General features: G+C 38.4%; 1 protein-coding gene across 4 annotated transcripts in view; it reads right to left on the bottom strand.

The window, feature by feature from the left end:
• The window catches only part of LOC109037215 (casein kinase I), an 81,995-nt gene that overhangs the window by 7,056 nt on the left and 49,097 nt on the right, over positions 1 to 25,842 (bottom strand). For 3 of the 4 annotated variants that reach the window (XM_019051772.2, XM_019051774.2, XM_019051776.2), the window contains exon 10: positions 19,087 to 22,678. The exons of the other annotated variant lie outside the window; for it this stretch is intronic. In XM_019051772.2, coding sequence (XP_018907317.1) covers positions 22,669 to 22,678 — 10 coding nt within the window. In that variant the 3' untranslated portion in view covers positions 19,087 to 22,668. Of the gene's footprint in view, positions 1 to 19,086; positions 22,679 to 25,842 lie in introns of those variants that run through there. 4 annotated transcript variants of the gene reach the window in all.

The raw sequence follows: 25,842 nt of genomic DNA, 5'->3' as shown, positions 1-25,842 counted from the left end.
TCACCATGAACAGATCAACGGGGTAACTGATATTTGATTTTATGAAAGGGATAAATGTTAAACGCGGACGAAAGTTCTTTTGTCGAGGTGAAGAAACGCTAACGCTGAGAAATTGAGTCTGGAACATCTCGAGGGCTTTGTTTATGTCCGGACTATGTCTCCATTCGTTTGTTTACATTAGGAGCGAGTTTGACACCGATGACAGACTTTGGTTTTTGATGAAAATTTGGTCTGGAATATCTGGGCCAAACGCAAAAACCTCCTCAGCAGCGTTTCCCGCCAACACCGCACATCAGCTGATCAGCTGTTCCATGTTTGTTTTCAATTGTTTTCATTTATCTATCTAAAAGAAAAGTTTATGTGGATAAATGTGGATAATCAGGCAGTCCAGCATGCATAATATGAGTGAATGCTGGTGATAGGCCGATAGACGAGGGAAGGGGGGGATTAGGTACTGTTACTTGTCATTAATGTTGCATACGCTTGTAATTGAAGGCGGATTATCACTCGAGGGCCCTCCAGTATCATTTCTTCATAAGGTATCTACTACCTACTAGCAACGCGCGGCGTTCATGTCCATTTTTACTCTCTGAACCAATGCAGTCATGAACTGATTGAACTGACGGTTCATCACAACGGCCAGTTTTATTAGAGTCAATCCGGTCAAACAATGCTTCATATAGTGTATTGGATCGACTAAAGCTTCTAAATAAGTTTTAAGGTTGAATAAATTCTATTTTTGATCCTAATGATCAAGAGTAGCCTCAAAACACTAATTGCAGAAATGCGTAGGTATCTCGTAATCTAATGTCAGTTTCCAATCATACAATGCTTGATCCGGCCGTATGAGGTCGAACTAAAGCTTCTGATAAAGAATTGTAAGCATGAAACCCTTTTTCCAGTTTATAAAAGATCAAAATCCGCCAACAATAGGTTTAAAACACTAATTGCAGAAATGCATATCTCATGATAAAGAGTCAATTCTTAGTGCCGAAAACGCGAATCTCAGCATTTCGGCCGTATTTTCTAACAGCGCTAGAAACTATTCAAAATATTGATGAAGACTAAAAAAGCATCTTATTCTTGCTATCCTCGAGAATTATTGCCCTTCTACTGACAATAAGGAGGAATGTAGACAGTTTTTTTACTCTCCTGAAAAATCGTGTTTTCCGAGATACGCACTTCAGCACTTTCACTATCGATATAGGGAGAGTATGGACAGCTCGAAATATGTAGCTCCTAGGGCCCAAAAGGGTAGGCAACCTTTGAAAACGAAAAATGTCACTGTCAATCTTTAGACTTCGATATCAAACGAAAATGGACAAGAAAATTCATGAGTAAGCATTCTTCCGCAAAAATGAATAAGTTTATGCAAAAACCAAGTCAAAAACGTGCTTTACGAACGACAGTTCCCAACAATTGTGATTATAAATCACTCGGGATAATTTGAATTCATAGATTGCCTGCCCTTTTGGGGTCTAAGAGCTCCATCACCTTACCTCAAAATTTTCGACATGTCCATGCATACTCTCCCTTTACAGGGTGATCCAAAAGTCCCTTCTACCCCCTCTAACTTTTTACCTAATTGAGGTAAAGATTTGAAACTTGGAGGATGTTCCTAGATCAAAGGGAGCTACTTTTTTGTCCCCCTAAAATTTTCAGAGGGTCCCCTTTGAGGGGAGCAACGGACCTCAACTTTTAATTTTCAGATGGGAAGACCCCCTTTGTAATAGCTCGTTTGAAAGAGCATAAAAAAAGAAAACTTTTCGCGCAAACCCGAAGTCGATATCTCAAACCGTTTCAAAATGGCGGCCGGTTAAAGTTCAAAATGGCCGAAAACTCACACCGGTTATTTGTCGATGGATTCGCGCGAAATTCGGTGCCAAGCGGTATTTAGACACGAGAAAAACGAATTTGACGTTAGATTTTCAAAAAAACCGAAATTTCCAAAATGGCCGCCGGTTAAAGTTTAAAATGGCCGAAAATTGTCACCTCGGTTTTTTGCTGATGGATTTGCCTTAAACTTGGAATTTGAGAGTATTTTGGCATAAGATAAACAAATTTGAACTTAGATTTCTAAAAAAATCAATTTTTGGTCATTTGGAACTTTAACCAGCGGCCGTTTTGGAGATTTCGGTTTTCATGAAAATCTAACGTCAAATTAGTTTTTCTTGTGTCAAAATATACCTCGAGTTGGGATCGAATACCTCGACCAAAAATTGGTTTTTTTAGAAGTCTTAAGTTTAAATGTGTTAATCTTATGCCGAAATACCCTCAAATTCCAAGTTTGAAGCAAATCAATCAGCAAAAAACCCAGGTGGCAATTTTCGGCCATTTTGAACTTTAACCGGTGGCCATTTTGGAGATTTCGGTTTTTTTGAAAATCTAACGTCAAATTCGTTTTTCTCGTGTCAAAATATCTCTAAACACTGATTTTCGAGCAAATCCATCAGCAAATAACCGGTGTGAGTTTTCGGCCATTTTGAACTTTAACCGGCCGCCATTTTGAAACGGTTTGAGATACCAACTTCGGGTTTGCGCGAAAAGTTTTCTTTTTTTATGCTCTTTCAAACGAGCTATTACAAAGGGGGTCTTCCCATTTGAAAATTAAAAATTGTGGTCCGTTGCTCCCCCAAGGGGGGCCCCCCTGAAAAGAGCTTGATGCAAAAACGGCTTTTTTCGCCCCCCCCCCCCCTGGAATTTCTTCAGACTTTGTCTATTGATTACTCATACTTGAGCGCTTCTTTTCCCAAATTTTCAGACCCCCAACAAATTTTGGGGGGGAGCTAGGAGGGGTGGAAGTCAAAACCTGTGAACCTCGATATCTCTCGAACGAAGAAAGATATCGAGGTCCGGTTTGGACGAAAAATCGTCTAAATTTGCATACTTTAATGCTTAGTGCATACGTTTTTAAAATTACAGCTCCGTACAGGACCACTGAGCGGCCGGTCGGTGCTCAGTGGGCCTCTAAAATAGCGCTACGGAGCTGTAATTTTAAAAACGTGAATTATTTGGAAGTATCTGTAATTTCTGAACTCAGCGACCCTCAAGAGTCCCTAATAATGCATTTTGCTCAGTTTGAACATTCAATCTGATCTAATAAAAGTCAAATCCGACTTTTTTGCGCGCGAAAATCGGTCGGCGCGCGTTGAGCGGAAACTTCAATCGATCATAACTCCTGAACCGTTTGGTTCCCCAGCTTATTGGACCACTCGTTGGATGCGGAAAAAGACGAACAATTTAAAAAACTGGTTTTGGTTCAAATTAAAAATTGAGATCTTTGAAAATTTTTCGTTTAAAAGAAATTTTCTAGACCTAAAAACTGGAAAAAAGCACATATGTTGACTTAAAAATGTAATATCGGGATTTTGACCATTAGAATCTTAAAGTATGCAATTTTAGACGATTTTTCGTCCAAATCGGACCTCGATATCTTTCTTCGTTCGAGAGATATCGAGGTTCACAGGTTTTGCCTTCCACCCCTCCTAGCTCCCCCCCAAAATTTTTTGGGGGTCTGAAAATTTGGGAAAAGAAGCGCTCAAGTATGAGTAATCAATAGACAAAGTCTGAAGAAATTCCAGGGGGGGGGGGCGAAAAAAGCCGTTTTTGCATCGAGCTCTTTTAGGGGGACAAAAAAATAGCTCCCTTTGACCTAGGAACATCCCCCAAGCTCCAAATCTTTACCCCAATTAGGTAAATAGTTAGAGGGGGTGGAAGGGACTTTTGGATCACCCTGTATAGGTACTCTAGTACTATGTGCAGTTATTTCATTTTACATCTACTACACGTGAGGGCATATTATCGATTGGTCGAACAGGTCCCCCCCCCCCCCCCTACTTATGATGATTTTGTGTACGTTGAACCTTTAATTGACATATTTGAAGTGTGATCTTGAGAGCAAAAGGGCCGTTCATAGAATGCGGGGGACCTGTTCGACCAATTGATAATATGCCCTCACATGTAGTAGATGTAAAATGAAGTAACTGTACATAGGTAGAGCAAAAGTTGAACGTGGAAATACGAAAACTTTTCCGGAACTTCGAATTTAAAGGCATGCAACAAAGAGCAAGAGGTTTAACATGTGCATATAATTTATATGCACATGTTAAACCTCTTGCCTCAGGGCCGGATTAAGGGGGTGGACACATGGGCCGCGACCCATGGCGGCAAAATTTAGGGGGCGGCTTTTAAAATCTTTTTGAATGTAGGTATCAAAAAATGAGAGAAAACAATCGGATTCAGAAAATAAATTATAAACGAGAAAAGGCGACAAAATCTCTCATTTCCTGAGAGAAAATGTACAGTAATTTCCAATTTTGTCGTTTTCTGGTGATGCAAGAGACAATACTTTTAATTATTCGAGTTAAGAGAGAAACCAAACTCGCAATTTAACCTGGAACGGAGCGGCGCGGCGATCGGCATGAAACACATAGCGCCTACAAGACTGCATGAATACTTCACGCATTGCGTCAAACACACTACGGTCAGCAGCAGTCGGCTTGAAACGCATAGCGCCTACAAGACTACATAAATACTTCACGCATTGCGCCAAACAGTGTGGTCAGCAGCGATCGGCGAGAAACGCATAGCGCCTACAATACTGCATGAATACCCCACGCATTGCGCCAACACAGTGCAGTCGGCGCGGCGTCGGAAGTTAAAATTTTTAACCACATTTATGTTTGTTCTTTCATAATTTTTTCGTTCTTTTTTATAAATGGAGGGCCTTGTCCAAACAGGGATGGGTTTACGGAACTGAACTTTTGTTAGTGTTGACAGGGCTTTGACAAAAAATGTGCCCAACACGAGTAAGCGCGTCTCATACACCCCTCCCCCACCGGCACGTTCACTTGATGGTTTTTATAGATCGTATTCGACAGATCACACAGGTGAGATTATATTGATATCGATTGGTTTAATATGTAACCAAAGCCTCAAAAGTCCATTTAGAAATCTGAGGTAACGGGTCTTATGTGATCGAATTTTTATCCTCTCGAGTACCAAATGGCAATGAAGAGTGAAATTGTTAGGAATTTTCTCATTTTCAGCTTTTCCCAATTAAATCCTAAAACTTTTGTTTGAATGTTCTATTGTTTTGAACCAAACGATACATCGAACATAGAGTACGTAGAGTCGTAATGTAAGTGGGTGAGCTGGCGCCACTTTTAAGCATTTTCCAGGTCCGAATTCCGAGACTCCTGTGTGACGCCGGGTCACTTTTTCGATACATAATCGATTGTTTGCGATACACGATACACGGGTACCCGGTCATCCGATGTACCTAAACAAAGAGTATAGGAATCACCACGTATTCCATACCGCCATTTTGGATCGAACATGTATCGAAAAAGTGACCCGAACTCGGCACACACCGGGCTCGGAGTTCGTTAAGCAGAACATGACGCCAGCTCTCCCATTTACATTACGACTCTATGTACTCTATGACATCGAACCACTGTCGCATACGATATCTAATGATGTTTCAAAACGAATGAGAAGGGGGAGGAAAAATACAGGCGGCCCATGGGCGGCATGTAGGTAAATCCGGCCCTGCATATAAAAACCCTGCCGCTTGCGCTAAACCTGACTATCACTGTTCGTTGTCTTACTGCAATATTTCATCAAGCAGTCATTACAGAACGCGTCCTTTTAATTTTAAAGTAATTTTAAGTAAAGTTGAAAATGAAAGTATACATCATATCGTAATTTTTTAGGGGAAAAATAAAACTAACACTGATAGGAGGGTAAAAATAGGGCCGCGTAGCGGCCCATTGATGGCGCGGAGCGCCTTCAGGGGGTTGGGCCGCGTAGCGGCCAGGGGGCGTAGCCCCCTAGTATATATATAATCGTGATTTATGACTCGAGATCGGTGCTCTTTACATGGTCCCAGGTCTAGGTCCCACCATGAGGGAGAACGCAATAGTGTATCTTTCCTTCGGAAAATACACTAAAAATAAGTGGCCGGCCGAGAATCGGACCCCGGACCTACAGAGTGTGAGTCACCTCACTATGGTTCCATAGGCCGATCTAAGCGGCATTAAATCAGGTATATATGTTTATACCTTGCAACATGAGTTTTCAGGGATTTTTTGGGTCGCTGAGTGTAAATATGCTAATATTTTTCCCAAAAAAATTCCACTTCTAACATTTTTATACTTTGTTAGAACTTTGGTAATGCTTTGTTGACAAACCTCAAATTGAGACGTACGTGACGTGTTAAAGAGGTGGTGTAGTGGACACCGCATATCACCCATATTTGAAAAGTTCCGGGTTCTATGCTCGGGAGAATATTATATTTTTTTTACGCTTAAAGAATAAATTTTGCACTGGATGAACTATAAGAAGCTGAATGTAGTAGAACTTCGTCATATTCTACCGTCAAGGGAACTTGAAAAGACCGCTCAGGATAATACTTCAACGTTTCATGGCTCCGGAGGCCTACTTTCAAGTCCCACCGATCGGCCGTTTGAACTCGTTTTCATCTGCCAAGCTAAACTTAAGCTTAAATATATTTCTTCTAATAGTCTATGTGTTTGAAACATGGTAAAAAGTCAAAACAAAAGTTTAACGGGACCTCAAAATGGCCTCCCGAGGCGATTCTTCGCTATTCTTGAGCACAAGTTTCAATTCATCCCGATCAGCCCCATCAACTAGTATTATTCTGCGTTGGCAATTTAGGCTCTAGGCCATCCGTTTTGATAGAACCTGACAATGGAACATTATACAGGGTGTCCCAAAAGTCCGCCCCCCCCCCTCGTAACTTTTGAACGGTTAGAGATAGAAAAACGAAACTTTGAGAATGTTTCTATCTTAATGGGGACCATCTTCTAGGGGAGGTCAAAATTTTTGTCCCCCTTCAGATGAGGCGCGGGGCCCCAGACTTTTTTTTTCAAAAGGTAACCCCTATCTTGTGATACATCATTGGAAAGAGCATAAAAACCTAAGAATTTTGGCGCAAATTGCAAATCAATATCTTAATTTTTGACCGAGTTATGATTGGTCAAAGGTCAAATTTGACCTTTTTTCAAAAAATCATAACTCCGGTTCAAATTATCGTAAAGAATAAAATAAAACGGGAAAATTTACCAAATTGTAAGCACTTTTCAGTAAAAATCACAGAAATTACTTCAAACTAATTTTAAGGGGGGTTTTGGACCCCCAAATACGTCATTTTAAAGGTCATACGATTTTCTCGCGAAATGAGCCAATTTCCCCTTACTTTTCCTCAACATTATCTTGGTAAGTTCAAAATTAGTTCAACGTTGCGTTTTCAAGTCCCCAAATTTCGAATAAAGTAAAGAAAAAAAATGAAATTTAAGTGGTTGAATTAAATCACCTTAAATTTCGTTTTTTGAACTTTGCCCGAAATTTGGGGACTACAAATTGGGTTCAAACGATATTGAGGGATAAGGATAAGGAATCCTGCGATGTCTTTCATCCCAAAACAATACCCAACATCAACAAAATTGATCAATTATTACGAAAATGAGATTGGTTTGTGAATAATTTCTTAATCTGTTTTCATTTTGGACCGATGAAAATAACAATTAACTCTTGATAAACCATAATTAGGTAATATTTTTATTATTTTTGTTCACATTCGAGTCACCGCCATGTTGGTGCACTCGTTCGTGACTCCATGAGGGAGAACCAATCAGAATTGGATTTTTTTTTAGGCCATTTTCAGCCCAACCAAAAGTGAGTTGTCGTAACTCTAGGTATTAAGGGACTCTAATTAATACCACCACATGGCCTACTATCTAACTGTGTCAAATTTGAATCAGAGGGAAAGAGCCTTCTGCCAGAAAGCGATGAATAATACCTATTGCATTGATCCAACCAAAGCTTACAAGCAAATGCCTACCTTTTTCATGCCAGTTAAAATTCTGATTTCCTATCATAATATACCTTAAGGCTTAGTAGAAAAAATACGCTCACAAAAAAACTTTTGGATAGCAGTCTCTGAAAAAAACTGGTTTATGTTGAAAAATGAACTTCTACATTCTTCAAAAATACACATTAGCAAGCTAAAGTTGAGCCAATATTCAAATCTAAATCCAGAGGAACAAAGCCTTCCGAGCGAGGCAGGTGTGCAAAGTCAGCAAACTTCATGCAAAGAGAAGGCTTGTGATGGTCAACAGTAGGACATGCGCTTTTCCTGAACCAATTAAAATTTTGAAGGTTTCATTTGAGTTGATTTGCTAGGGGATGGGATTTTTTGAACTGGAAAACTTATAAGTAATTGACAAATCAATGAATGTAAGATCTTAATAATTACTAAAATCAACCGGTATACCTAAATGAAACTATCAACAACTAGTATTGAAAAATTGCATATCGACAGCGAACCTCCCGAAACCACGTACCTGTTTAAAGTCTCTGCTTCTATTTTATTTTTTTATAAGGAAACAAATCAACATCACTTCTTTAATTTTTTTCAAAAATTGCTTCACTAGGTAAGAGAAGAAAAATCAAGGAGATAATTGAAAAGTGCCGTTGAGTAGTTCTCCGGTGAAATATTAAATTCGACAAGAGGTAAGAAACGTCGAAAACAGAGAGATGTGGTTTGAGAATTTCATTGTCAATATACTTCGGAGTGGAACGTTGTAAGTCTCCGCTGATTTTTCATTTTCCTGACAGAAAAAAATCAACAGTTTTTGAGTAAATTCTCTGTGAATTTCCTTCACTTATTCTGAAGAAATCGCACCGAATTGCAGGCATTGTGATTAGTAGGTAGGTATTCCTTGAGAAAAATCCAAGATTTTTAAACACTACAATTGAGATAGGTATGCGTTGTCTGCATTTAGCCATGCATATTTGATAGCCAAGGTCAACCATGGAAATAGAGAAAGATTAGAAACTCATATAAGAGAGGTGCTTTAAGTTTCATTGGAGCCGAGATATTCCATATTAATGCAGATGCAATATCTCATCGAGGGACATAAACTACGGCTGATTGTCCTAAGAGTAGAGTCTCCAATTGGAGGAGCTCTCATGAGAAAGGTGGGACAAATTTTACAGCACCAGAGCAAACAAGTTCAATTAAATTTGAAATTTAGTTAAGTGCGAAATAAAGCCATGAGGGTTAGGATCGTTCTTATTTTTCGACTTTTCGAAAATCAAATGTCCCATAAGTTGTCTTTTGATGTGTAATGAACGTACAAAAAATTTCAGCTGGATCGGATCATTCTAGGTGGTGCCGCCGCGCCGGGGCCGACAAATCTCCAAGCGGGAACTTCAGATTTGGGACAAACGCGTTTTTCCGTCATTTCGCGAATTCCCCCCCCCCCCCCCCCTTTAAAATGTAGCTAAGGCTATGAAATCTTGTGAGGTAACACACTCTATAGGGTACTTTACAAGAAAAATAACACACTTTACCTTACAACCTTTAAAATGTCCTTTTTCACCCCTCAAAGGAGCCTCATCGTGCGATTTCTCCGATTTTTCGTTACATTCTCCGGCACGGTTTGCTTGAACGAGTTTAAATTTTTTGACAAATAAAAAGCAAAAACACCTCAGATTCATAAGAGCGTCTACCGAAAAACATTCTGTCGAGCTCCTGGTAAATAGAGTCGACTTAAAGGTATTTTAGGGCTAAGAGGGGCAACTTACCGATGGTAAATCCCGTTATATAGGTATCACTGAAAACTTTCCTCGATAGTTATAATGCCCAGGTTTCTTGAATACTTAAAGTTATTTTAAGCACTCAAACACTATTAACCACAGATTCTAGCAGCATGGTAAATTTTCGAGACTTGAAATTACCCATCGAAACCAAAAATTTCTCAAATTTTCCATGAAGCTCTCCGAAAATGGCCTGCTTTCTGGGCCGTCGGTTCGGCCATCGAACCGAGTTTGAAATGGAAGCTTATAATGAACTGGAGCTCAGAGAAAAAATTCGATGAGAACGTAGGAACGGTTTCCGAATTGGGGGGAGGGGGGGGGGGGGAAGATGAGTAAAATCCCATCTAATATTCGCCAGTGTTTTTTTAATTGATGTTGCCGCGGGCTTCTAGTTGTCCACACATGTTCAGCCTATCAATACTGCACTACTTTTTCACATAGAATTCAATTTTTAGGTCAAGGAATCGATACATCGGTTCACTTTACTGCATTTTCCCCGATTTTACAAGGAACGTTACTTTTTTTGTTGACCGATACTGACGAATATTGATCCCGGAAACCACCAATGTTCCTTGTAAAGTCGGGAAAAGTCGATGAAGCAAATCGATGTATCGATAGATCATATTTAAGAAACCTAGGCATTATAACTATCGAGGAAAGTTATTTTAGCTCATTCAAGAAACCTAGGCATTATAACTATCGAGGAAAGTTATTTTCTGAGTTAGTATAAATTGCATGCGCGGTAATTCATATACTGGGTGTCTGATGAGGCCTCGATAGACGATCAAATTCCGAACCAATTCCGATCAAAGGATGACTGGTGGTCACCATCTACCATCAAATTTTGACGGGCCGCACTTTTTTGATCAAAGTAAGAACAGACCGGAGTGCCACCATTCATCATTTCCTGCCATAGGAAACATTTCTGTCAAGTTTTCATTTTAAAATTAAGCAAATTAATGAATTTCAGACTGGTGACTCCCGACACTTTGATGCTACTTTGATCGGAATTGGTTCGGGAATTTGATCGTCTATCGAGGCCTATGGGTAAATCACATACTAGCATCAAACAGTTGGTTGGTGGGTACCAAACATCAAACTGTACTCTTGTTATCAACCTACCAACAAAATAAAGTAACCTCATCTCGGAAAAGGACAATATAGATAGCAGAATTTGACATTTATTATTTGAAATACACATTATTATTATTTTATTTTTTGTATTCTTGAGAATATCTTAAACACATCTCGCCCTTGGACCCTTTAGGAAGAAGAGATGGTGATTATTAGTCAGAGGTTTGTAGCCAATAAGGTGACAAGGTTGACCCGAGAGTTGTTGATTATTTTTGACGTTTGGTACCAAGCGACTTTTGGTAATGTTCACAACAGATCATTAAAACTCGATTACATTTAGTAGCGTGAGGTTGTCTGAACAGATTCACAGTTTAGGAGGTATTTAAGAGGAAAGATAAACCCAACAATGTCCCAAGGCCGCTAAAGTTATCTTTCTATCACCTTCCATTCTTTCTCTATGCCCTTGACCAGTTGATGTCAGCAGAAAGTGGCTTTTCAGGGTCTTTAAGTGTACAAGTAAGGCCCAACGATAAAAAGGAAAGATTTTAGGAGGCAGAGGCTGAATTTTTGCTGAGCTGTGGGTCTCTCCAACAACTCAGGTCGCTGGTAATTTGGACAACGATAGCAGAAAATTTGAAACCTCAAATACGAGACTATTTTTCTCTACTTCCATTGTCAGCTGCGACATAAGTTACAGGAGTTATTGCAACATAAGATTTTATGACAATTTCGCCAACCACTGCTCAAAGATATTCTGATTACGTTAGTTACCAAAGATTTGGAGCAATTGCCACTAATAAGTGGCTTGTTTTAGAGGCTGCCAATAGGGTTGCTTGAAACCAAGCAAACCTGCAGTTTGACTTGCTGTTATCATTTATCCAAATGCTGGGTTCTCAAGAAACTTTCAGTGGTTAAGCTTCCTTGTCAGAGACTCCGAATACTCCTGTTATCACTTGATTTCTCAACTGGAGTTAGTGGGGTCTTCAACTTAAACGGTGAACAAACTAGCGTCAAGCCAAATCAAGCTGCCAGGACTACATACATATTAAGAGGATTGAGTCGTAACAAGATGATGCATGCAGAATGAACAAATTGGCCTGACTAAATTGTGATAAACTGTTGAAATCAAACATCAGACCTTTTGGAAGATTTTACATGAAAATAAGAGTAAGCTGTTCAAATGACTCGGAAAGAACAGATACGAATGAGGTCAAAGACGGGGATGCAAGACACTTCGGTACAGGAGCTCCACATGAATGAACTTCGACGGATTTGTGAAGACACAAAAACTAAAAGAACTGACCCACTGGCAAGACACTACTGAAATTGTACAACTGTATCTTTTACTTCTTTAAGAATTGAAAAACAAGAAAATAAAATGAAAAAATTGGCCTCAGTCCTAGTTACCTAAGACAGACGAACGGCCACTGCTACACAGATTGACGCAAAATATTGGGAACTCCTAAACGGGCTTCATACAGTTCTTCACTAGAATGTTGTAAATTTTACATGGACTTAATAATGTCAGAATGAACTAATTTTTTCTCAAAAACGCTTAAAATTTAAGCCAACAGTGGTTACGTTACCCCAAAAAGCTGGAGAAGACCGGCAAACAGTCTGTGGATAGTATCGATAATTGGCAATTCACCATCTAGTTGTGTAATATTAGTGCAGAAATAATTAATAATCCAAATGAGAATTGTTGGTGGTATTCCGTAAAAAAATTTCCTTGCATTATTTGCAGGAAAGAAGGGTTATGAATAATCAGAATGAATCTCGCGATTGCCCAACAGTTTGACAAACTGGCAAATTATATGAATTATCCTCTCACCATCCATCAGTATATGATTTATCTGATTTCGATGGGAGTATGCGATTTATCTGCCACCTTATTTTCAGTGATGTAACGGGACTTACTGCCGGTAAGTTGCCCCTCTTAGCCCTAAAATACCTTTAAGTCGACTCTATTTACCAGGAGCTCGACAGAATGTTTTTCGGTAGACGCTCTTATGAATCTGAGGTGTTTTTGCTTTTTATTTGTCAAAAAATTTTAACTCGTTCAAACAAACCGTGCCGGAAAATGTAACGAAAAATCGGCGAAATCGCACGATAAGGCTCCTTTGAGGGGTGAAAAAGGACATTTTAAAGGTTGTAAGGTAAAGTGTGTTATTTTTCTTGTAAAGCCCCCTATAGAGTGAGTGTTACCTCACAAGAGAGGGTTATGCAAAACGGCCAAAAAGTGACCCCGCGGGGATTGTACGAAACTTTGTGGGATGATTGTATATATAGGTCATTTTGGGCCTGCTTCTGGCTGCTTTTAGGCGAAAACCGCAGGGAAACAGCGTTGCCATTTTTTAAAGTCGTAACCTTCAAACACCCATAACTTTCGCAAAAATGCAGTTACAGAGCTCGTATTTATACCAAAAAATGCGGAAAATTTTGTTCTATCGACCACCGCAAAGGAAATTTTTATTTGAGTCCACTGTTGCCACGTTTTGGCCATTTTTTTAATTTTCATAATGATTAAAAATCACGTTATCGCCTAAAAGTGTGTTTGCAGTTGGTGGGGATTGAATAAAAACCTGTCGGAATTATTGTTCGTTCGATTTCGCATCCATTGATATGTTATACTTTTCTGAGAGGCTTAGGGAATCCAAGTTACAGCGATTTAAAAATTCGGCAACAAGCCCGACGCCCGATTTTGACGCTCGTTAAGGTACGTTTCGCGACTCCGTGTTGAAGGAGAACGCCTAGATAAAACAAAATTCGAAGAGCCAGTTCATGTTTTACGTCATATTTAGAAATTCAAGTAGCGGCGGTGTTGCCGGTTTTCAATGAAAACCACCGCTGCGATCACAATTGAAAGTAGCACTCATTTAATCACGTCTAGCTACATAGTTTATCCTAAACTGACCATTTGCGACATGATGTTAACAACGTCGCCTAATTTCCGTCGGAATTCGCGTAGAGGCGGGGTTGCCAGTTTTCAAGGAAACCGCCGCCGCAATCACAAAAAAAATGTATCACTCATTAAATCACGTCCAGCCTTATTCTGTAGTTGGAATTGTCGATTTATCGAATCGATGGTTTCTTCTATCTCTTTGCAACGGCACTGGTGTCCGACAATAACGAGGTATCGAAATTTAAGGCTACCGAATCACCCGAGCGGTCTGATGATTAGTTTTGGAAAGGGACCTAGATCCATCGATCTTGATCTCGATACAATATCGAAAACCGGCAACACCGCCGCTACTTGAATTTCTAAAAATGACGTGAAAGTTTCAAAAAAGCGTAAAACATGAACTGGCTCTTCGAATTTTGTTTTATCTAGGCGTTCTCCTTCAACACGGAGTCGCGAAACGTACCTTAACGAGCGTCAAAATCGGGCGTCGGGCGTGTTGCCGAATTTTTAAATCGCTGTAACTTGGATTCCCTAAGCCTCTCAGAAAAGTATAACATATCAATGGATGCGAAATCGAACGAACAATAATTCCGACAGGTTTTTATTCAATCCCCACCAACTGCAAACACACTTTTAGGCGATAACGTGATTTTTAATCATTATGAAAATTAAAAAAATGGCCAAAACGTGGCAACAGTGGACTCAAATAAAAATTTCCTTTGCGTTGGTCGATAGAACAAAATTTTCCGCATTTTTTGGTATAAATACGAGCTCTGTAACTGCATTTTTGCGAAAGTTATGGGTGTTTGAAGGTTACGACTTTAAAAAATGGCAACGCTGTTTCCCTGCGGTTTTCGCCTAAAAGCAGCCAGATGCAGGCCCAAAATGACCTATACAATCATCCCACAAAGTTTCGTACAATCCCCGCGGGGTCACTTTTTGGCCGTTTTGCATAACCCTCTTTCATAGCCTTAGGTACATTTTAAAGGGGGGGGGGGGGGGGGGGGGAATTCGCGAAATGACGGAAAAACGCGATTGTCCCTTGAAGTTCCCGCTTGGAGACTTGTCGGCCCCGGCGCGGCGGCACCACTTAGAATGATCCGATCCAGCTGAAATTTTTTGTACGTTCATTTCACATCAAAAGACAACTTATGGGACATTTGATTTTCGAAAAGTCGAAAAATAAGAACCACCTCAACGAGGGTACATGAAAACAATGCAGTGCATAAAGAAGAAAATTGGAGATAAAAATTACCTACGCTTATGTTATATTAGGCACTACAGGCATACAGAACGAGCTAAGTTTTTTTGATTCTTGGATTCATACAGGGTGTCTCACGAAAAACGAGCCACCTTGAATATCTGCCGAACGCGTCGGAATTTCGACAAACGGTAAAAGACGTGTTCATTTATATCGAGGGGGACACCTTCTGGCGTATTTGACATTTTCCCAAACCGCGGGAGGGGCGCGGGGCGGGGGGTGCCCCACCCGTAAGTCGAACTTTTCAAATGGCACCCCTACTTTTTTATTTCAGAAATCAATTCTACGCAAAAAAACAAGCCATCCTGTCCAAACCGAATGTAATTCGGACAATTTTTCAGTGATTGACAGAGGTTGAAACATTTTTTTCATGCTCTTTTCAAAAATTTCCCACGCCCAATGGAATTGCTGTATCAAACCAAACTCTCCGCCAAAAAAATTCTTAAACATTGCACTTTAGATAAAAAAATAAAAAAAATCTGCTGCACTCGAAATCTGGAGCACGCGGAGCCCTTCTTTGTGACTTTAAAATTCGTTTTACCGAACATTTCCGAGGGGCGCTCATCGGGAGGGAGGAGTATGTCTTAGACAAGAATTATTATTATTTTTTCTGCAGCATAAGATACCGTGGCCATGAAGGAGCAGTAAAGTAGAAAAACAAATGGATTAGCTTTTTTTTTGGGGGGGGGGGGGGGGGGGTCAACGACTTGAGCCGGACCTTGATACTTCTGAGGGCGCTATTTTTCCGCGGTGCGTTGTTTTTCAACTTAACTGCTTCTTCATGGCCACGGTATCTTATGCTGCAGAAAAAATAATAATAATTCTTGTCTAAGACTTACTACTCCCTCCCGATGAGCGCCCCTCGGAAATGTTCGGTGAAACGAATTTTAATGTCGCAAAGAAGGGCTCCGCGTGCTCCAGATTTCGAGTGCAGCAGATTTTTTTTATTTTTTTATCTTAAGTGCAATGTTTAAGAATTTTTTTGGCGGAGAGTTTGGTTTGATACAGCAATTCCATTGGGCGTGGGAAATTTTTGAAAAGAGCATGAAAAAAATGTTTCAACCTCTGTCAATCACTGAAAAATTGTCCGAATTACATTCGGTTTGGACAGGGTGGCTTGTTTTTTTGCGTAGAATTGATTTCTGAAATAAAAAAGTAGGGGTGCCATTTGAAAAGTTCGACTTACGTGTGGGGCACCCCCCGCCATGCGCCCCTCCCGCGGTTTGGGAAAATGTCAAATACGCCAAAAGGTGTCCCCCTCGATATTAATGAACACGTCTTTTACCGCTGCCGAAATTCCGACGCGTTCGGCAGATATTCAAGGTGGCTCGTTTTTCGTGAGACACCCTGTATAAAAAGCTCTTTTCGTGTTAGCCATCAACCCTTTTCCTACATACTACATGTCCAAATGATAAACACAACGTTCATTCGATAATCAAAATTCGATCAGTTCTTTAATTTGGCTATTGATGTTTGATTGATTTTAAAGTTTTCACAGGAGGTCTAACAAACACATGAATGTATTTTTACCTTCGACATTCTTATCCATGATTTTATCTAGATTTCCTTTACTTTGATACTCAAAAACATTTGTCTTGAAAGTTTCATTTCTGCTCACCTTCACCTGATCAAAAAAGTTGATTTAAAACCAGTGATGGATAAAGTAGAAAGTTATTTTACATTTTAAAAATCCCAACATTGGTCCTGATATTTACTGTAATTCACCATAACAATGAGTCAGTTAAGTCATTTTTTTTTTTATTGTGTCATTCGAAAGTAGTAAGTGACCGGAGCTTACAGTTTTTTTCCTAGATTTTTTTGATGACTGCAAACGGGAGAAAAGTTTATTCGAAAGTGCCAAAAATTAGGGTGGCCTAAAACGGCGTTTGAACTGCGCGCTCGTAGGTTCCGCATGTACACGTCACGATCAACATGGCGGCGGAATGCGTAGTGGAAGAATACACGGCGGCGACGCGTTGGCGGTATGTTTTTGTTGGTCAATTGGAGGTTATGTCGGTTACTTTGTTTGAGATTCATATCCATTGTTCTTAATTCTCTAGGCTTTTCAATCAGAATGCGATACAGGTGTATGTAGGATATCGACGGTGAAATTACCAAACCACGTATCTCGTTTGCGGTGTTTAAAAATCTACGCTCACATTTTATTTTTTTGAAATAGACCAAATCAATATCATTCCTTGAAATTTTCACAGAATTTTCTTCGCACGAAGAGGAAAAATCACAGAAATTCTCAAGACTGGACATTAAGTAGTTTTTCATTTGAAAAATAAAGTATGACAGGAAGTCTGCGACGTCGCAAACTGAGATACGTGGTTTGGCAGTTTCACCATCGATATGAAACATTCACACAGAACTTACTTAACCTCAAACGAGAAATCGTGATGTCAACAACGGCGGCGTGACGGCAGTAAGCAGGTTGGTTTCGTCGCCGCCATCTTCCCGTTTATGACGCGGAGATGCGGAGATTCACGGCGGTCGGTTCAAACACGTTTTCGAGGACCCCTAAAAAGGAAGCGTTATATCTCCGCGGAAACAATTTTTCGTGTTTTAACCTGCGCATTGTTCTTCTCGTACCGAAAACTGTAAGATGCGACTATTTGCAGGCAAATCCCTCCCGAGCTTAACTGACTCAGCGCCCTTAACTTTTCTCATTCTGTGACTGGCAGTGTCAAGGCTTTTTAAGAGTTTTTTGCCGGGTTGGTGGTATCTGTTACCGTAGATCTGAGCTTTACACTCAACTCGAGTACTTATTCCACAAAAACCAAACGACGCTGGAGGCTTTTGATGCTATACAATCAATTAATGTGTTTCTAAGCTATGCGCTGCTAATCTTTTGTTACGAACGCACATCTGATTTCACAGACTTGTCGCGACAGGCCAATGTTCAATACTCACTGCTCACAAGATACGTACCCATGAAAAAGGCACAGCTCATTCTGTGCAGCATGATGGCAGTGAAAAACATGCTTACATTGTGAGTATTGTAAGGCTCATGCGGGAGAAATGTTCAAAATGATATCTGACCAAGGAAGAAAGAAAATTACATGAGAAAGAGAAGAGGAACTTGTGATTAACAAGTGTGGCTACTTTAAACTAACGTACAGTAAGTATTCACCCTTATCTCTCTCAGTGTTATTCAGATTACTGGATAATTCAGAAAAGAGGCACATCTCAAAGCGACAATTTTGATTGCATCTGTACCCATGTTTGGATGCAAGTTCAATTTTGGAGGCAAATAGGCAAATGAAAGAGGAAAGCAATGATTAGATTTCCTATGAAATGAAATTTGGAACAATCTATAATCAAACAATTTCTGACTCAAACATACATAGCCATTCCGACACGTAAAAAGTATGCGATAATGACTCAAGAGCATGGAAACAAAGCAACTATCTTTCTCTTTTTTGAAATCAAAAGATTGGTGGGTGATTTCAAGTTTTTTGTAGAAATTTAGATAAATTCTCATCCAAAAGAAAAGAGATGGCATATTTGGAGAAAACATCATTATTACAATCTGAATCCATCCTGCGCACTAGCACTACTTTCTGCTGATTTTGAGACAGCAAATCATTCTAAATTTTTGGGAAATGTTATTAAATTGATTCTTGGGAATGATAAAATTTGAAATTTTCCTACGACTATGTCAGTAACGTCCTCGCTTAGCGAGGATTCATTTGATCCAGAGGTTAAAAGATTTAAAGCATAGGCATGCTGAGACAATGTTACATTACAAAATTCCTTTCTTTCATTCTTTCCTAACACAAATTAAAGCGGCTCTCTTCATCTTAAGTAAAGAGAAATTCTGTTTTTGGTGTATGGACCACCATATGAAATGTATTTTATTGAAATATTAGTAAAGAACAAAAATAGGGTGAACAATTTAGACAGCTTCTTATATATGTGAGATCAGAATATATTAAAACATCAGCTAAAAACTATTTCTCATCTAGTTTCCTAATTCTAAGAAATAGCTTTTCAAGAAGTTTCGGAAGTTACAGCTACAAAAAAGATCTTTCGAACGAATCTTCTGCAAAGAAGCAAAGTAGAATTAGACCAATCAACTCTGATAAAAATGATACCAACATGAGAAGCACTAAGAGAATCATTTTTACAGATCTTGTGGATTGAATAAGCTGTTAAGAAGAGAAATTAAAGGAATTGGTCAGTCGCACATGGACAAAAGACAGCAACATACACATGCATATGCAATTTCAAAGTTTTATTTGGTTTCCAAGCAAAGGAGGTCAAATTTTACAGGATGACTTAAAATCGGTCAACATTTGACAAAAGTCGAAGCAACATCGCAATGGCAATGTCGTGAAATAAAGTGCAATTCTAACAAGAAAGTGAAAAAATCAATGAAAACATACGTAAATCAATACTTGGCTCTTACAGCTATCATTTTTAAAAAAAGGGAGGGGGAGAAGGGTAGTTAAAATTTTAAATTTCATTTTGAGGGTCTTGATGTTTCATTTCTTCTTTCCTGTGACTTCGATTATTTTTGGGGATCTCAATCAATAAGATAAATTATCATGTAGAAATTTCAAACAGAAAGATCAACTTCGAAAATATACTGATACTGACTACTTTTCAAGGAATTTTGGATCCTATTTAAGACTGCGTCAATTCAGAGGAGCCATTCTTATTCAGGTACTATGAGTGGGAGCCAATTGATGAGATGCTAGACAGAAAAGGATACAGCAGAATCAACTGATGAAATCAAGAAGACCGTTCAGGCACATTCAAATATTTTGCTCTGGGAATTTTTTCTCGTCTCTCTACTATTAAAAGTAACCTTACCTAGAATCTTTCAACCTAATTTAGAGTGAAAAAGCTATACACTATGAAAATACGTTTCATGAAAGCTGTAAATTTGCTGTCCTTCATTTTCTGAGGCCTATCCAAAATGAGTTCACACTTGAGTATTTGTCTTCGAATTTTTCTTTCAAGATTAATAGGTTGAGCTAGGTCAAAGTAATACACCTTACACCATTACAGTTCATGATCAAATTGTTGAGAGAGTAATTTATACAGCCAAAACCGGCAATGACAAAGAAATATGAAAAATACAGACAAAAAAAAAAAAAAAAAACAGGAGAAATAGATGAATTTCAAAATGTCTGAATATGCCAAGTCTGAGGATTTTACTTCATTGAATGATCAAAAAGGAAACTCTTAAATTTGGAAATTATTTACTTAAGTTTTACATCCTCAAAATTTAAACTCCTTTGTAATTTATCCGCTTACTGTTTACATCTTTCTATAAATGATGGTAGAGCAGCGGGAGTGGGAAAGAAAGGGGGGGGGACATCAATTGAGATCGAACATGAGCTACACTTAATAAACATGTCACAATGTGGAAGCAAATGTACGGCAGAGGGGGACGGGGCATCAAAACATATGAGTGAACGCACAATCTGAGAACATTACTTTCTATAGCATGATTTAAAGACTTAAAAAATTGATGAATAAATAAATACAAATAAAAGGCAGAAATACTACATCTTTGTAATGCTTCATCAGCAAGGGCAAATATTAGTAGAATTTTGGGCAAAATAGTTTGGCAAACTTGGTACAGTCAAGGATAATCTCACTACTTTGTTTAACCAACTATTGATATTGGCAGAATAATTTTACCTACATACTTAAAGCCATTGAAATTGTTTCCCCTACAGTTTCCTATTGAATTCAAAGCCGAGCACATTCCAAGTAAGATTATGCTGTTATTTCTTGGTTAGAAATTCACTTACTGACTGCTCTTTAAATCACACAAATTCACAATAATTGAAAAATATATAAACTTATGTACAGAGTTTCTACAGCAGAACCCTTTACGACAATTTTCCTACAAGATAAACACAATTACACATTAAATTACGATATAACCAGAAAAAATTAGTATAACAATATAGTATTATTCAACAAAAAGAGAATTGCACCTCTATACGCACTGAAATCTCATTTGAAGGGAGTAAGGAGGGAAATTAAGGATCCTTCAAGGAGGAAGAAAACTGAAAGACAAAGTAGTTCCTTGAAAAGAAAACAAAGGCCTAGCACGATTTTCTCCGCATAGGTAGCTCATTCAACAAATCTGAAAACTGAAGAAGAGATAGTGGGTGTTGGGATTGCAAGAAAAGCTGAGTCTTTCCTCACAACTTATCAGAGGAAATAATTTAGATCAATAATTTCGATGAACTAGGTGTTTGTAGAGATCAAAAAGACTCTTCTTAGATTTTTCACTCAATAATCGGATATGAGATGCAGATGAGAACAAAATATATCTCAAGATCATACTAAACTGCCACTTTTTGGATTAGTTTGCCTTTTTGCCTTCAATTACATGAGATGAAATTCTAGAAAGTCGAAAAGCTAAGCAAACTATTGCTAGTCATTCTCCGATTTATGGCAAGAGAAAAAACAATTACAAGGATGGGAAAGCAAGAAAAAAGGTGTATTCTGGCTTGCAATAATTGGGTCAACCTCCAGACACTAGAGAAACTAACACATTTTTTCTTTGAAATAAAAATGACAAGAAAATTAAAAAACTCCCGTTTACAAAATTAAATTAAAACCTCTGACACGTTTTGCGGCTCCCCAGCCCCTTCTTCAAGAATAAATTCTGACTGCAGCAATTGGAATTCAGCCTTGAAGAAGGAGCTGGGAAGCCACAAAATGCGTGGGCAGTTTTAATTGAAATGTGAGTTATGAGTTTTTTTATTTTCCAGTTTGCTTTGTTTAATTTATTTGCTCATAGTTCCTTACCATGGTTTCCACCTTGATGTGTTTCCTTTTTTGTTACTTTAGGGTTCACACATTTTTTCTTTCCTTGTATTGACGAGCATACTGCAGGAAACTTCAATATTTAAAACGCAATACTTCATTGCATTGGAATCCATTTTACAATGCGAAACTACAAATCCTGACTCATTTAAGAGACAACAAATGTGTAATTAGTTTCTTCACGCAAATAGTGCTTTTGTGGATGAGACAGAGACAGTGGTTCCTCATTTCAAAATGTACTCTAAATGTCTCTTCAGTTTAAGGCTTCGAGATGAAACCAGAGAAAAATAAAGCGCTTGAGACCTAGGTACGACTCAAAACCCTGATGAAAAAAGGACAGAGAGAGATAAGAGGTCATGCACTACAATTACAGCATGTAAAAAGAGTTAAATCATATAATAAATGCGACTGCTATGAGTAACATAATTTCACAGCATGAATACCTTCCGAAATGATGATTTGCATTCGATTCACTGTGAAATTTTTGGCTGAGCAATGAAAATTTAAAGAAGTGCCAATTAAATTCAAATCTTTGATCTTGACACAATATCTTGGCATCCAATTGATGATAGAACTACGGCCCTTCATTTCACAATTGAAGGAATGTTAATCAAACTACACACCTTAAAGTAAAAATAAAATGAGGGAAAAACAAAAAACAAAACTTGAGAAATAAATCTTTCAACTACTCATTCAAATTCAGTGGTCTATTCAGCAAAGTTGAATATTTCAAGGTCATGATTTCATTATCTCATTCAAGTTTGACTTTCAATGGGGATCTAAATCTTAGGCTTCATGATAATTAGTAAAAAAAGGATGACATGAGATGCAGAGACACCTTAGAAGATTCGAGTCAGCTCTATGAATGAATTACTTCGAATTCAAGTGTTAGGATTATGACGATTCGAGTTGAAACAGGAGTTTAAAGATAGGAGTGTAAACTGAGAACACCTGGCTTCAACTTTAATTTATTTTCTTTTCGTTTCAGGTCGCTGGAGGCCCCGGATCACTGCTGTCTGTTAGGGCGGTGAGTGAAAGCGTGCAAGATGAGAGGAGAGCGGCAGAAAGCAGATTAAAACAAAACAAAAACAAACAAAAAATAAATAGTAGAAAAGATGAAAAATAATGATCTAGATGATAATGAAATCTAACAACCCGCATTAAAAAAAAGGTTGAAATAACATTGTAAAACAAGAAACTGATCAAAATAAAGTTAAAAGGAAACCTATTAAAATTCTTGGATCAGAGGGATCAACATACTGCCGTTCACATAATGCATTGAGTTGACTTCTGATAGATAGATATGAAAAATGGATCAACTAGTTCCTGTACCGGGTGTCCGTAAAGTAACTGAAAAGTGGGTATAATTTTTGAACAAAAAAAGATAGAAGGTCGCGGTTTGTGGCATTCTTCATCATCCAGAGGCGGAAATTTTTCGATGGGAGGTTTTTCTTGGTGGACCCCCCTGGGGGACCCCAAGGGGGGGCAACTTTCAAAATTCAAATAGCAACCCCCATTTTTTTAGACATGGTTAAAAAGAACTTAAAAAGACAAGAAAAATGACGCAAATAAAATTAAAATCGGTTCACTCGTTCAAAAGTTACAGCCGGTCAAAGTTTTAAATTGACAACTTTTCCAAAAAATCACCGTTGAGCTCCCTATTACCGAAAAAACAAAAACAGACCTGGAATGAAAAGTTTGAAAAGTGCTCTTTAAGGCAAGGATAACCAACTGACGTTGTCACAAGTTTGGATGGAATTGTTTCAAAATAAAATTTCGGAAAATTCAACATGGCGGCAAATTTGAGGAAACGCGAATAATGAAAATTCCAGAAACTGTTATCTTTCAAATACCCTCTAGTTTAAGGAAATCAATGGTATCAACTTTTTTTCCTTTATTTGGCCAAGTAAGAGCAATAATTTGCTGACTTGAAAGTTGGCAAGCGGGACCCCTTCAATCGTTGGAGTATGCAACATCACATGCACAGGATTAAGTGTGCTGTCAAAAAATGAAGCCGATGTGAAAAAGCGCTCCTCCTTTGGGATGCTTTAGTAATGTTCAAGGTCCTCATTCTCAAAAAAGAAGAAGAGAAAAATTGAGCAATTTTTTTATTTTTATTATTTTTTAAAGTGGAAGTTTTTATACCTGATGCTCTGTTATTCCGTCAAATGTTCAAAGTGATCTTCATTTTGCTGCAAACAATAGTAAATTTACAATAGTAATTGCCAACTAAATCAGAACGCAGTATGATCAAGAGAACTTAGCATACTGATTTCAGATTCGTAAACAGTGTTACCGATCAGATATTGCATCAGATATTACCTAAAATATCGGTTCCTCAAATCATGAGGTTGAGGCTGTCAATAAGATAATCTCAACTCAGATAATAATCAAGAGTAGAACGGCGTTTTCGGAATTGAAAGCGTAGCAGATATCCTTCTTGCCAACTCGGAGTGCCAGGAATTAGAGAATCACAATTATTCTTGCGTTTTCAATTTTCAGATAGAGAAATGTCAAAAATGTCAACCGCCCCTACCCCATCAGGATATACCATGTTTTTTTTTGGCTCACCAAGTTTGTGGGTACAAATTGCTTAATTTCTCTTTTCTTCTTTTTTGAGGATGAGGACCTTGAACATTACTAAAGCATCCCAAAGGAGGAGCGCTTTTTCACATCGGCTTCATTTTTTGACAGCACACTTAATCCTGTGCATGTGATGTTGCATACTCCAACGATTGAAGGGGTCCCGCTTGCCAACTTTCAAGTCAGCAAATTATTGCTCTTACTTGGCCAAATAAAGGAAAAAAAGTTGATACCATTGATTTCCTTAAACTAGAGGGTATTTGAAAGATAACAGTTTCTGGAATTTTCATTATTCGCGTTTCCTCAAATTTGCCGCCATGTTGAATTTTCCGAAATTTTATTTTGAAACAATTCCATCCAAACTTGTGACAACGTCAGTTGGTTTTCCTTGCCTTAAAGGGCACTTTTCAAACTTTTCATTCCAGGTCTGTTTTTGTTGTTTCGGTAATAGGGAGCTCAACGGTGATTTTTTGAAAAGTGGTCAATTTAAAATTTTGACCGGCTGTAACTTTTGAACGAGTGAACCGATTTTAATTTTATTTGCGTCATTTTTCTTGTCTTTTTAAGTTCTTTTTAACCATGTCCAAAAAAATGGGGGTTGCTATTTGAATTTTGAAAGTTGTCCCCCCTTGGGGCCCACCAAGAAAAACCCCCCATCGAAAAATTTCCCCCTCTGGATGATGAAGAATGCCACAAACCGCGACCTTCTATCTTTTTTTGTTCAAAAATTATACCCACTTTTCAGTTACTTTATGAACACCCGGTATAATTATTATAATGGGGCTGTTGCAAGATCTAGGAAATCCCTTGAAAAAGGGTGTTTCTAATGTATTTTCAGCAAGAAATGTGTATCCGAGTTTTGAAAAGCTCAAAATGGTTTTTTTGCTGGGAAGAAAAGAGACTTAAAGTTTAAGTTGGAGAAATAAAATTTCTCACTGGCCTGGGGCTTATGATGTCACATGTCGCAACGCCCGATGGTTCAAACCACATTGAATTCAATGCAACATGGCTGTACAAACAAAATCATGAACAAACAATTTTGTTAAAAGAAAAAAAAAAAAAAAAAAAACACGAACATTAACTTTAAACCTCAATAATAAAACAAGCATGATCAAGATACACAATTTCTTCTTTCAATTGCAACCTGAAAGTAAATAAATCATCGCAGGTGAAATGATACACACCAGCCATTTCTCCTTATGCCGTCATAAAATCCACAGGCAAGATATTATTCTGTTTGAAACAGGGTTGGATTTTTGAAGACTCCAAAAATGTTTTCCTTTGCTATGATTTAATTTAATGAAAAAGGAAAAATGAAGGCATTTTCATTTTTTATTTGCTTTTGTACAACAGCCCCTCTCCCCAATAACTTTTGAGATTCAGGTTCTTTTTTCCTAATTGAGATAGAAGTTTGAAACTTCGGCAATGTTCCTCGGTTTAAGGTAGCAACTTTTGGGTCTCCCCAAAATTTTGGGGGGGGGGCGGGGGCTAACTTTTTTTTCCAAATAGCAACCCCCCTTTTGTGATACCTTATTCGAAAGGTAATAAAAAAGAAAAATGTTGGCGCAAACCGCAGGTCAAAATGTTGTTTTTTGAC

The sequence above is a fragment of the Bemisia tabaci genome, chromosome 1 (assembly GCF_918797505.1).
Source record: "Bemisia tabaci chromosome 1, PGI_BMITA_v3".
In the NCBI taxonomy this organism is placed as follows: Eukaryota; Metazoa; Arthropoda; class Insecta; order Hemiptera; family Aleyrodidae; genus Bemisia; species Bemisia tabaci.
The sequence above is the reverse complement of the archived record's forward strand: the minus strand, read 5'-3'. Positions and strand labels throughout refer to the sequence as shown.